The sequence below is a fragment of the Balaenoptera acutorostrata genome, chromosome 18, assembly GCF_949987535.1.
Source record: "Balaenoptera acutorostrata chromosome 18, mBalAcu1.1, whole genome shotgun sequence".
Taxonomy (NCBI): Eukaryota; Metazoa; Chordata; class Mammalia; order Artiodactyla; family Balaenopteridae; genus Balaenoptera; species Balaenoptera acutorostrata.
The window spans coordinates 8,614,740-8,629,187 of NC_080081.1; the positions used below are offsets into that span (position 1 = coordinate 8,614,740).

At 43.2% G+C, this 14,448-nt stretch overlaps 1 protein-coding gene across 3 annotated transcripts in view; it reads right to left on the reverse strand.

Moving 5' to 3' along the window:
• Positions 1-14,448, reverse strand: part of TPP2 (tripeptidyl peptidase 2) — a 69,420-nt gene that overhangs the window by 24,425 nt on the left and 30,547 nt on the right. For all 3 annotated transcript variants that reach the window (XM_057532877.1, XM_057532875.1, XM_057532878.1), the window contains exons 9-16: positions 12,296-12,423; positions 9,427-9,526; positions 7,750-7,898; positions 5,591-5,706; positions 4,888-5,056; positions 4,017-4,174; positions 3,635-3,711; positions 1,591-1,697 (exon numbers count right to left, since the gene is read on the reverse strand). In XM_057532877.1, coding sequence (XP_057388860.1) covers positions 1,591-1,697; positions 3,635-3,711; positions 4,017-4,174; positions 4,888-5,056; positions 5,591-5,706; positions 7,750-7,898; positions 9,427-9,526; positions 12,296-12,423 — 1,004 coding nt within the window. The remainder of the gene's footprint in view (positions 1-1,590; positions 1,698-3,634; positions 3,712-4,016; positions 4,175-4,887; positions 5,057-5,590; positions 5,707-7,749; positions 7,899-9,426; positions 9,527-12,295; positions 12,424-14,448) is intronic.

Consider the following 14,448-nt stretch of genomic DNA (forward strand, 5'->3'; position numbering starts at 1 on the left):
AGAAACCTCTATTTGTTAGCATGCCTAAGTTCCATTAGTATCCATTTATCCAACTTCACTGATAACTTTTCCTAGTCTCTCGCTCTTGGTTTATCTGCACTGTTTGCTTCTGGAAAGTATGACTATCAGAACTACATATGCTTAGCTGTGCTCTGCAGCTGAGCTGGAGATGAGCCAGGATCACCGTGAAGCCAGGTCAGCAGCTTATCTAACAAATACCTGGCCCTGAGACAAGGAACTGAAGCAACGCTTAATTCTCTGCTTCACAAGATCAAGTGGTCACAGGGCTCTGGGAACCTAATCACTTGCTAAGAACACAGAATCTAGTGTTATGACAATATGTCTAAGTATTTGAAATAGGAATCATCTGTAGTACATTTCTTTTTTTTCCCTGCTTTGACTCTTTTTCCTCCCAGTTTTATTGAGAAACAACTGACATATAATATTTTCAAGTTCAGGGTGTACAACGTGATGATTTGGCGAATATGTATATGTTATGAAACAATCATCACAATAAGGTTGGCTAACACATCCATCACTTCATATAGATACCAATTTTTTTGGGTGGAGAGAACATCTAAGATCTACCATCTTAGCAAATTTCAAGTATACAATCCAGTATTATTAAGTACAGTCACCATGCTGGACATTAGATCCCTCAAACTTTTTCATTTTATAACGAAGTCTGTACCCTTGACCAACATCTCTCCCACCTCTCCACCTCCCACAGTATATATCTAATCAAAGACTGCTAAATGCTCTGAACTACTTCTATTCTGGATGATCTGTTCAATTCTTATTAAAAACAAAAAACAAACAAACAAAAAAACCAAAGAACTAATTATTTTCAATACCCAACCTAAACAAATCATAATTAGGGCATTATAATCACTGACATTTACCAGACATCATGTTCAGTATGAATTAACTATAGATCTTTATTCTTTGGTATGATTAGCGCCCGTTTTATTAGAGTTAGATGTTACACAAGCATTGGGCCTATGTGAGTAGAAGCCCTGAGTTGTACCACGATGCAACTCTGACTCTGATCGTGAACAGAGAAGGCATTATTCTGAACCAAATTAAAATCCTGACTATTAGGACATCTTAAGATAGCCTAGATCAGCGGTCCCCAACCTTTCTGGCACCAGGGGCCAGTTCCGTGGAAGGCGATTTCTCCATGGACTTGGCAGGGGGGGGGGGGTGGGGGGGGGGTTGGTTGGGGATGGATGGTGCAGGCGGTAATGCGAGCGGTGGGGAGGGAGCGGCAGATGAAGCTCCGCTGGCTCGCCCGCTGCTCACCTCGTGCTCTGCGGCCCGGTTCCTAACAGGCCCCGGACCGGTACGGGTCCGCAGCCCAGCGGTTGGAGACCCCTGGCCTAGATAGATGACTGACGTATGAGCCAAGGCAAAATAGGACTAGATCTTTAAAGAGGTTTGAACCTAATAGCAAATCTAGGGTGCCAGACACCTATTACTGTTGTGAGAAAAGTCTACTGCAGATATATGAACTTTATATGGTCATAATCAGAGCAGAGATAGAATGCACATAAAGGTAAATGGGCAAGACAAGACATTAATTTTACTTACCAGCCCATGTTGCACCCTCAGGAACCTCAATAAAATGCCTTCGAATTTGACCAGGTTTAAAATGTACATCTGTCAAGGCTAGATCATAATGGGTTGATTCATTTACTCTGAAAATTAATAAAAATAAATGATTAAACATGACACTCTCATTAAAAAAGTTTTAGATTTTAAGCCCATTGGTACTCTAGATTTCAACAGCTCATGAAAAATGAACACAGGGAGTTAAAAGCTGGTAAAAAAACAGTACGCACAATGTCATCTCAGTTTTGCAACATGTTAGCAGAGATACACTGTGGAGATGCTTTTTCTGCTTTTTACTTGTTTGCTTTATAATTTGTCTGAAGTGAGACACACAGCTCCCTCTTTTTTGGTTAAAGGAATTCTACAACATTCACAGGATTTTCCAGTTACCAAAATCTGGACTATTGTGAGTCCAAAATATTAAAATCAAAAGTAATGTTTTGTGCCACTGATACTGCCTTATAGTTGAGACTGATATTTAAATTTAATCTCTTTCGTAGCTTCAAAATGCACCCATGCCATAAATGACACAGTAAAGAAGAGAAAGTACTTCTATAGCGTTTTTGTAAGGGATCAGTGAAACATAAAGGTCAAATGTATAATTACCCAACCCAGAAACCTGAAGTACATACTAAGGACAAACTCTAGTCAGTATGACAAACATTTAATGAGTGCCTACTATACCTGAGGCACTGCTATTAGGTGCTACAATTACAACAATGAATATAATGTTTTCCTTTTCCCCAGCCAATCTAGTGGGGACGGAAAACCCAACAGGGACGTTGAACGTAATATGCTCTGGGGAGACAGGAAGCGTTAGTGGAGAAGATACAAGGTTCCAGGTTCATGAGGAGCGGTCAGGGAAAGCTTCCTGAAGGAGATGAGGTCTCAGCCGACTCCTGAATCTTGTACACTACCTTGTCAAAGTTCCTACAGGACTTACAGGGAATATGCGGCTGAGAATTTAACTGTTCTGCAATTTTTTCACGTGTGTGTCACCTGTTACCTCCTCGGTTTCATCCTGTGTTTCATATGGGCTGAGACCTACTGCATATTAACTATTACTGTGCAACTAACTCAATGGAAGCTGTTAACTCAGAGTTCTCTATTGTGTCCAGTACTCTCATCTCCATCTTGCCCTTCATGAACTGAATAATTTGTTTCGCACATTCTGTACAACGGGCTCCATATGGGGTCACGTAAGATGCCGTCCCCGCGTCTTCCGTGGGCTCACAGTCAAATGGGGTGAATTAAAAATGACAACACACTAGCTAAAGTCTGTACCACAGGCACGTGAAAAGCGCCGTGACGCAGCAGGGAGGGACTCCCTCCGCCCGGAGATGACCAAGAACACGCCTGGTCATTAAGTTAAGGGACAGGAAACTGAAGCAAAGAAGCCAGCTGTGCAAATGCACCCGCCCTGAGGAAACCGGGGGGTCAGCACTGGTGAGCTCGTGGAAACGTGTAATTCGGTGATGGAGCCGCGGCAAACACTGGCTGTGAAGCGACACCGTTTGCTGTGTCAAGGAGCACGATCCTTGGGCACGCCGCTGAGGTGCTTTATACAGGAAGCAGGGGGATCAGATCTCCGGGGTAGAAGACAAGATGGAAAGGGAAGAGTCTGGAAACGAGGAGGTAACAGTAATCCCAGAGATAAGGGGGGAATGTGGGCCGGGGGTGGGAGGGGACAAAGTCATTGTCAAACACTGCAGAGGCATCAGGCCGGATGAAGGCTGAAACAGCCTCTGAATCAGGTGTCAGGAGGGCGCCGCCATCCTGGTGGAGGGCGGGTGACAGATGTCATCCTGGTGGAGGGCGGGTGACAGATGCTGTCAGTTACCCTCACCGTGAACAAGGAACACCGTGACTGACTACGCACCACCCTGAACGTTAAGCAAGGAACAGAACCAAAACCCAGTCACCTGGTTCTGGCCTATGGATCCTTTAAAAGTTCACCCCACTTCCATAAACAGCCATTACATAATTACACGTAACAGCAAGCTGTCGGTAGCTGGGCACTTACTTTGCTGCAATAGCTGCAGTGATTGGGACTCTGAACAGAGGACCTGCGTTAGGCGATGCTATATCATAGCCACACACCTTGAAAAAGGAATAAGTGTCAGTATCCATAAACAGACTTTTTTAAAAAGAGAAAATAAAAGAAAAAAAGGGTGAATCTACTCAGAGAATAAATTAATCTAATATTAAAACGTAAAGGTCCTAAGTACAAGTTGGCATCCATTTTCTGATGTCAGGCCACATAATTAATGGCAAACAGCCTGGACAAATACACGCATGACCACCCCTGACTTACTCAGACTAATGGGGAAATGGATGGCTACACAAAGACTTCTACCCATTTTAAAGACTACAGAAAGTAAAAATGAAGACACCCCGATAAATACCTCTGTATAATGCAATCCTTCTCTTAAGCCCCTGGGATCCACACGTATGTTTATGTGTCTGCATTGATTCATGAGTTCCAAATGGCTGGGACACTGAACCCATGATGAATTTGAAGTTAAAGCTAAATGAAGCTGAAGGGATATTTTCTCAGAATTTTCTGGCATTAAAAAGACCAAAAAGTAAAGATTAGTTATTTTTTCCTTTTCTTCCATTTTAAAACGTTCTGTCATCAAGAAAACTCCGCAGATAGATGTGGTTGGCTGTAAAATGCGGTAGGCATGGGCTCCCGAAACACAGCTTACATAAGACAGCCACAGAACCTCCCTCACACTTATTTTAGGATGCTCGGAATCCATTCATGTGTTCCCCCAACACGGCTACAACCTCAACACAAACCATTTCAGTGAGTATTTTTCATTACTGCATACAGTTAGCAGAATCTGACTAAGAGAAAAGACTCCTAAGTTTATGGTGATGACCATTTTGTTTACACTCGCTGAGCTGGGGTTCTCCCTGGCCACTTCTGCTTCCCACTCTCCAACCAAAAACTCTGTCTTACACCCAAGCAGTAAAAGTGGGAAAGAAAAGGAATTTGATGCTTTACTATCCACAATTTAATAAAAGCTCCAGGTCCCTAAAGGCCCATTCTACTGTTTTTCTGGTAGTCACACTGCTAACCGAATTGCCACTGTATCAGGATCCCTAATTGCCATCAGTGTCCCCTACACCTCTATGAAATACAAAATAGTAACATTGTCAATTCCTGTCTTCTCTTTAGAGCATTAGCCTAAACAGCATTTCTCTATTGTGGTACAATTCATTCAAAGCATAAATGTGAGCACATCAGCTTACTGTCCGGTTATTACTCACCAGTATTTTCTGGAAATACAGGTTCAATGCCAACACCGTGATCTGAAGGTGCAGCCACCTGAACAGGATCTCGGAGGTAGATGCCACGGTTATTTCCAACAGTAACAGTGAAACCTAATTTATTAGCAAATGATGTATTCTGAACGAGGTAGTCATAGGCTTTATCAACCTAATTAAGAGAATACAAACAGTAAGATATACACGGTTGGGTCAAGAAAGTACTTTATCGCAGATCACCAATTCCTTTTCCGTTGTAGCAAAGTACAAGCAAAAAGTCAGTTTCTCCATCCGCCTCTCTGACCTACACGGAAACCCCATTTAGGAGGGCAATTCTACCTCACTGGCCAAAACACTGGTCTAGCCACTGGACTCGCCTTCCACTCCACCCTCTTCACTCCCAAGTGACGAAGCTAGGAAACCTCCACATGCCGTGACGACTGGCCGGCTTCTGCCCTCTGCTGCTCTGCCGTGAACTCCACCCTCTACGTGCCCTACGTCTATTACGTTTCTCCATCTTAGCCCCACATATCTGTCTTAAGTACAAAGTTTGTTTTCATACCCTCTTTGCTTACAGTTCAGAGACTACTCTGGCATATAATCAATCAGAAAAACTCAATCGTCATTATAATAGGAATATTATCCAGTAATCACTAAAATATTATCCTGCTGATTTACAACCCGTTTTTCGTACAAACGACAATACCTGAATAATACCATGTCCTTGGGCAAATACTTCTATATTGTCAGCCTTCACTGCAGTGTTTTCGAGAGCTCTTCTGACTGAATGAACCGTGTAGTCAACATTATTAGCTTTCAGACCTAAAAGCCAAAAACAGAAAACAAGAAAGTAGTGTCCATCAGGTGAGCTGGTTACTTGAAACGCTCTCCGCTCACTAGTACGGATAGCGCGTACATCCTCTGGTTTTAACGTCTTGTGTTTCAACAAGCACTTTTAAATCTTTTTTTATTAAAAAAACCAAAGCACCAAAAAACTGACAGTCTGACTCAAGCTGCTTGGGTTAACGCAAAGACTTCATTCAACGAAAATTCCTGTGCGCCCACTAGGCAGCAGCATGAACGCGGGCTCTGCACTGGGAATGTAAACGTCTGAGCAAGTACCAAAAGGCATCGAGTGACACCTTCCTTAAAATACTGCTGGTCAAACAACATGGTCACTGGCAGAAGGTCTCAACCCGGGTGCCCATTATAAACAGCAAGAGTACTGAAAGGAGCCAGAAAGATGCTGAGGTCCTGCTGCAATTAGATCAGCACCTTTGAGACTGGATCCCAGGCATGGGCACCAATTAGAAGCTTCCCTGGCAATGCCAGGGAGCAGCGAGGCTGGGGCTGACTGTCCTCTGGGAAGGATGCGGCGGCGCCAAGCTGTTCACCTTCTGCTAACGACTGCTGTTACAGGTGCAAGATGAGTAAGAGCGCACCCCTGTCCTCTCCAGAACGGAACACGCAGACACTCAGGAGAGTGAGCCCCGAGCAAAACAAACATGGAAACGCTACGGCGCTGAGAGCCAGTCAAGAAGGTGACCGTTGTGTCACTGAGAATCCACGAAAGGGTGACGCTCCATGAGAACAGATACGTGAGTCGGTATCCCCAGCAGTGTCTATCAGAGGAGACACAGGGAACACACAGGCCGAGACACGGCAGAAAGGAGCTCCAGGCAAAGAGAGCAGCATGCCACAGACAAGAGGCGCGAGCGACGCTGAGCTACTCGGTGAGGTTGACAGGACCAGGAGTGTGGGTGGAGAGCCCAGGACTTGACCAGAGGGACGCTGCTGGGGAGGGATCTTCACGCCCACCGGGCTGCCCGGACGCTGAGCCCTCGTCAGGGCCGACGCCCTCCCGTCCAACACCACGGCAGCCTCTCGCACGCCAGCCTACCGCCCCGTCCGCTTCGCTGGCTCCGTGCCAATATTCACTGTCTTCTCACGTGTAACAGAAATCATTTTTTATTTTGTTCACAGTCTGTTTCTCCTCCAACTTTCACATCAACTCCACACAGGCAGGTATTTTTGATGTTCTGTTCACTAATTTAGCCCCAGAGCTAAAATAATGCTTAAGAGTCATTAATAGCCAATAAATACGCTTGCTGAATGAGTGAATACACATTCAAATCATTATCATCACATAAACTAGTATCCACCTCAAACTTTACTTTGGGCCAGGACATTGCCAGTTGTACCACATTTTCTCACCCTGAGAAATTCAGAAATTAAAAATATCTGCCTGGGCTTCCCTGGTGGCGCAGTGGTTGAGAATCTGCCTGCCAATGCAGGGGACACGGGTTCGAGCCCTGGTCCGGGAAGATCCCACATGCCGCGGAGCAACTAGGCCTGCTCGCCACAACTACTGAGCCTGCGCGTCTGGAACCTGTGCTCCGCAACAAGAGAGGCCGCGATAGTGAGAGGCCTGCGCAATGCGATGAAGAGTGGCCCCCGCTCGCCGCAACTAGAGAAAGCCCTCGCACAGCAACGAAGACCCAACACAGCCTTAAATAAATAAAATAAATAAATAAATTAAAAAATATATATATATCTGCCTGAAATAAGAGAAATTTATTCAATTACTTTTCACGGCCACAATCTGACTTTACTTTATGCTATGAACATGAAATTGTCTAGATACTTCACACCTACTTAACTAAGCTTATAAATAAATCATGCACTTTAGAACCAGGACCAAGATGAAATATAAATGATTCTTTTAAAATCCATTCTATCATGGTACTTCTATCTTATTAAGCAAAGTAACGAAACTGTGGCTGAAGTACACGCGGAACAGCCGACAACTCACTGTCGCTTCACTGGGAAGCTGAGCAGCGGCTGTAAGGTGAGCCACGTGGTTACCTGACAGAATCAGGGCGATGCCGCCGCAGGCGTTGGGAGAAGACATGGACGTCCCGTTCATGAGCTGAGTCCCGCGCAGCGTCCAGTTGGGAACGGAGGCTATGGCGCCCCCTGGGGCGCTGATGCTCACGCCAAGGGCCCCGTCAGCACTGAACGAAAGCAGTTAGAGTCGGCTTACGACGGTGGACACTGGATACACAGGGCCTTTGCAGAAAGGCCACCGGCCAAAGAAATCACAGTACAACACACAAACCATCCGCAGTCACGGCTATTTCGCCGTTACGCAGCAGTTTTTTCCCTCATAAGTAGACAAAATGTCTGTGTTTGTGTGTGTGTGTGTGTGCGTGTGTGCGCGTATCTGGGCTTACACATGGCAGGCCATAGCATCAAGTATGTTTTATAGAAGGACAGTAAATGAGTGTCGCTGCTCAGACGCCTGATGAATGTACTTTTCTCGTCTGTAATAAGCAGAAGCACCCTCTTGTCTACAAAGTCTAAAATAGCCCTGTCCAGGAGAAGCATGTGGGACACACATGGCATTTAAAGTTTTCTAAAAGCCATATTTAAAAAAAGCTAACAAAAAGATGGTTTATTTAATTTTAGTAACATATTTTATTTAATCCAACATATCTAAAATATTATAATTTCAACATGAAATTGATAGGAAAAAATGAGTTAATTTACATTCTTTTTTGTACCAAGTTTGCAAATCTGGTGTTCATTTCATACTTGCAGCACAGCTCAGTTCAGACTCTCGTGTGACCAGTGGCTGCCATGCTGGATCGAGCCAGCAGGGTCTGCTGAGTCAAAGCCCGCAGAGTTCACCATCGCATCGTCACCAAGCACCAGCTCAACAACTACTGTTGTTCCTGGCTAGGAATATTGAGGCTATTTGGTTTCACATTTTAACAGAGAACTGAAAGCAATGCAAACAACTCCTGTAACGGGTTGCTAGCAGCCCTTCTGGTGACTATCTTAAAACAAATATTATTGGGTAAATATCTGTTGACCTGTAAAGATGTTCTCACTGTATTACCCAGTGACAGAAGTAGGTTATAAAAGTGCCTGAGTAGCGTGTGTTTCCACTTACGCACACGGCAGTGACAAAAAGATGCTCTTCGAAATCTGACCCATACACACGACAGATGATGAGGTTTAGGGTGATTCCCACTTTTCTCTTTGCACTCTCTATGCTGTCTACCAATGTTTACACTGAACCTTGATATCTTGTAACTGGAACAAATAACTGGGAAGACTCATGAATTCTGACTACTTCCTTACTCTCTATTAATTTTCCACTAGTCTGTTAAAGTGGCTGATCATAAAGCATTTCTGGTGTTGGAAAGTGTTCTAAAAATAGGGTCCATAAAACGTAAATAGAACTTTCATTGAAATAAAAAAATAAAATTTTCCTTATATAAACCTTACATATTCTTAGTGAAGGATTGTAGACATGGGCGTAAAATTTATAACAGAATAGTTATGTCATACATCTAACAATGAAGTAACTGTAATTTATTTCTTTAATTACCTGTTTCCCTAAAACGAGACTGTTAATCAAAATGAAAATGCAAAAACCAATAGAAAGAATCGGTAAAATGACCAAAACTCTGCCCCTCCCCACCATGCAGTTTAACAAAATATTTGTAACAGTCCCCTGTACTATTCTCAACCTACCTGGGGCCTCTAGAAGACCATGTGTACTGATTTGCAGGTAATTTCTCTCTCAGAGAATACTCGGCAACCATCATGTCAGGAGAAACGTAGGCACCAACACCTGTGGAGTGGATCCGGTCATTAACAAAAGGACACAAGACAGGGATCCCGATTCTAAACCCACTGCCCCCTCGGCTGTGTGACCCTGGTAAATCACCTACTCTCCCGATACCACAGCTCTCTCTCACAAAATGGAAAGATAAGAAAATTTAATAACCAAGGCAAGTTTACTACATGCCAGATGTTACACTAGGTGCTATGCTTTTGTATATAAAAATATCTACCAGGATGATTATGTGGATTAAATATAATAATGTATCTAAAAGTGTATCTATGTGTAAAAGAGAAAGAGAAATGTGTTTCAAATTTTAAAAATATAACTTTAGAAAGATAAGGAATCAGTTGATTGGTCTTCATTTTTAAATGACCGCTGTATCTAAAATTCTTCCAGCTGGCAGCAGCCCTCCCCACAAAAATGGCTGTAGTAAATAAGCAAATAACAAACATATAACATGCTACAGTCTTTTTTTTTTAGATTTTTAAAAGTCCCTTTTATTTATTTATTTATTTTTAACATCTTTATTGGAGTATACTTGCTTTACATTGCTGTGTTAATTGCTGCTTTATAACAAAGTGAATCAGCTATATGTATACATATGTTCCCATATCTCCTCCCTCTTGCATCTCCCTCCCTCCCACCCTCCCTATCCCACCCCTCCAGGTGGTCACAAAGCACCGAGCTGACCTCCCTGTGCTATGCGGCTGCTTCCCACTAGCTATCTATTTTACGTTTGGTTGTGTATATGTGTCCATGCCACTCTCTCACTTCGTCCCAGCTACAGTCTTTTAGATAAATGTGCAGATGCAAACTAGTTAGACTCTGAAATCGCAGAACACAGAGATCAAACTCAGTTCCTTCATTCTAGAAATTTGGAAGCAGAGCCTAGAGAGATTAAAAAAATTTACTGAAGAAAATGACCGGCAGAGACAAGACTTAGAATCGAAGTCTAGCAGCTCCTCGTTCTTCTTCACAACACACATTTTCAGGGCAGAAGGCTGGATAAAATGAGTGAGTTACGAGGACTCAGGTTCACGATGCTGCCACATAAAACTCTAATCGTTTTGTAAAATTTAGTTTAAAATTTTCAGTGAAACGGGATAAAAAAAATGACAAAATACTGAGCATTGTAGCAGCGTAGTGTATTTTGATCATTAGATACCTTTGAGATCTATTTTCTGTTTCATTTTAATTTGTGTACTTAAAAATATCTAGAGATCCGGAATACACAAGGGATGTATCACTGGCAGGCACTGTCAACACATGATTTAACAGAATTACTGAATCAAAAAGTTTCAAACTACATAAAGGGGTCCAGTGGTAAAGAATCCACCTTGCAACACAGGGGACGTGGGTTCGATCCCTGGGAACTAAGATCCCACATGCCGCAGGGCAACTAAGCCCGTGTGCGGCAACTAAGCCCGTGTGCTACCACTACTGAGCCCGTGCGCCTCAACTAGAGCCCGTGTGCCGCAAACTACAGCGCCCATGCACTCTGGAACCCGCATGCCACAACTAGAGAGAAGCCCACGCACCACAACGAAAAAGATCGTGCATGCCTCAACGAAGATGCCAGGTGCCGCAACAAAGACCCGACGCAGCCAAAAAAAAAAAAACAAACCAAAAAAACCAAATTACATAAAGCAAGCTACACCTTGCTTAAAATTTACAAGCTATAAATAAAAGCACGTCCTATAAACATAAGGTCACTGATATTTCAAAACAAAAACATTTTCAAAAGGACCAGTTTGTTCTAAGCTTTGATGCCCAAATTTTGTTGTGTTGTGTCTACAACATCAATAATATCTTTACAACTATAACAACACCTATGATATGTATAATATGTACATATCTGTGCAGTTATTGATGGATAGACCAGAAAAACTGTTTGGGACCAGTTTTTATAGTCATGCATCCAATCACAAATGTTAAGAGGTGTAAGCCTTATTTCGATCCCAAATTTAAAAATAAACCAAAAAACTTTAGGCCTCATTTACTACATAAGGGATCTCTCAATTCATCCTCCTCATTCATGCTCATATTAAAAAAAATCAGGGGTGGGTTTCATGTTTTGTGGGGGGGGGGAGGGTCTGCACAAGGTTGCAGCTACTGTACTATAATGGAAGTTAATTTGATTATTTTCATATTATGACTGCAACTAATTTTGCTCTCCTACAACTCCTGTTGACAGGCACTTTATCCCGTTAGATTACAGTGAAACAACACTGCATCAGATCCTGAAGACCAAAGAGTGGGAAAAAGCCACATTCATAGAAGAAATGTGATTCGACTGCTTTTCACAATAATGAAGCTCCCTTCCTCTACATCTAAATCTTTCTGCATGTTCCAAGAGAAATTAAAGGAGGAAGCACGACTATAAATAAGTTGCCCTACACTATAAATAAGAAGTGAAGCAAGCGTCTTTATTTATGCTGTTTACTTAGCCTGGAAAGCCCTTCCCTTGCTCGTTTCTACCTATTAAAATCCTCATTCCCACACTGCTTTCAGAAAGCCTCGCCCAAATTCTCAAAGCAGAGGTAACTGCACATCTGTAATCCCACAGCCCTGGATCTGTACTTCCAGCAAACCCCTTACTCCAGGCTGCCGTAGGGGAAATCCTAGATCAGCAAGTCCCTACTAGATTTCACTTTCCTAAGGATCTACTTAAGGCTCACAGTGTCTTGCATAGAGTAGAGATACAGCTAACATTGGATGCACTGAGGTTTGTTTGCCTGCTGGTTTTTAAGTCTATTTGTAAGACAGGAAACTAACCTATCACACTTGATGTGGTCCCTCCTGGGCACCCGACTGTAGAAAGGCAGGGGCCGTTATTCCCAGCACTTGAGACATAAATTACGTTATGCTTCCACACGGCTTCACTAATTACTTCACATATTCTCCTGAAAGAGAGAGACAATTCCGCTGAACATACAAAACTGTCCCACTTTTCAAGAAATATATTACAATATGAAAATATTTTCAAACATGGTTTATATGAAAAAACAAACCAAAACAAGGGCTCTAAGTAGCAGAAGCAAGATGGTGGTCACGGATCAGGAGGCGTGCTTTAGAATCACTCAGGGACATTGTCAAACTACAAATGCTTAGCTCCTATTGCCAAAGTGTTTATAATACCAAAATACGCTCAAACGCACGGTAAAGTAAATTTCGGCACGTCCACCACTGGTGGAACACGATACAGCCATCCCAAGAGATACACCCTAGTTGGATTTTAGTGGAGGGAAGGAGTTAGGAGACCCCAGGTTAAACAAGGCGAAAATGCTAGATACAAAACTGAACATATGTGGGGAAAATAAACTACAAAAGGACCAAGAGCAAAGACTGAACCATTAGCAGTGACTGGGTGGTGGGACAACGGGGGGTCCACCTCCATCTACCACTTAAGGTATTCATAAATGACTCCTCGGGGATCCCCACACACAGTCGTGACAAGCGGCAAAGGTGAAAGTGGAAATAAGGCACTATGAAGAACTTAAGTGTAAGATTTAAAATATGAGAAATCTGGTTAGAGCTTGATAGCAAATAAAAAAAATGTACTGGTATTAATTAAAGGAGACGAAGTTAGACCACAAGGAAGAAAATGGGGTCAATATAAAAAATGTAAAGGGCAAAGGACACTCCAAAGTGATAAATGTAAAGGAAAGAACACTAGGGAAAGAAGACTTTAAAAGAAGGAATGTTAAAGGAGAGAACGAAATACACTGAGATAATCAAGCTACTGAAGCAAGAGAAGAAGAGGCGAGATTACGTTCATGGATGAAACAACTGAGAGACAGAGGGTACTTGTGAAACATTCCTTTCCTGCCCCACAAGGGACTTAGCACCAGTGATCTGAGAAAATTAAGGTGTTTTTTTTTCTTTAACTTTTTAAACTTTTTATTTTTTAAGTTAACATACAGTAAAATTGACTTTCTCTTTGGTGTACAGTTCTATGAGATTTAACACATGTATAGACGTGCAACCACCACCATAAACACAGTAATAATTTTAGCACCTCATTAAAAAATCTCCCTGGTGTTATCTGTCCATTTGTAGTTACATGTGCCCTTCTAAGCCCTGGCAACTACTGATCATTCTTGATTCCAGTCATTGTGTGTTTTTCAGCATGTCACATAAATACAATCTTGAGATATACAAGATTGGGTGTATGTGGATGGTGGGTGTATGTGGATGGTGGGTGCATGTGGATGGTGGGTGTATAGGGATGGTGGGTGTATGTGGATGGTGGGTGTATAGGGATGGTGGGTGTATGTGGATGGTGGGTGTATGTGGATGGTGGGTGTATAGGGATGGTGGGTATATGTGGATGGTGGGTGTATAGGGATGGTGGGTGTATAGGGATGGTGGGTGTATGTGGATGGTGGGTGTATAGGGATGGTGGGTGTATGTGGATGGTGGGTGTATAGGGATGGTGGGTGTATAGGGATGGTGGGTGTATGTGGATGGTGGGTGTATGTGGATGGTGGGTGTATAGGGATGGTGGGTGTATGTGGATGGTGGGTGTATAGGGATGGTGGGTGTATGTGGATGGTGGGTGTATGTGGATGGTGGGTGTATGTGGATGGTGGGTGTACAGGGATGGTGGGTGTATGTGGATGGTGGGTGTATAGGGATGGTGGGTGTATGTGGATGGTGGGTGTATAGGGATGGTGGGTGTATAGGAATGGTGGGTGTATGTGGATGGTGGGTGTATAGGGATGGTGGGTGTATAGGGATGGTGGGTGTATGTGGATGGTGGGTGTATAGGGATGGTGGGTGTATGTGGATGGTGGGTGTATAGGGATGGTGGGTGTATAGGAATGGTGGGTGTATGTGGATGGTGGGTGTATAGGGATGGTGGGTGTATGTGGATGGTGGGTGTATAGGGATGGTGGGTGTATAGGGATGGTGGGTGTATGTGGATG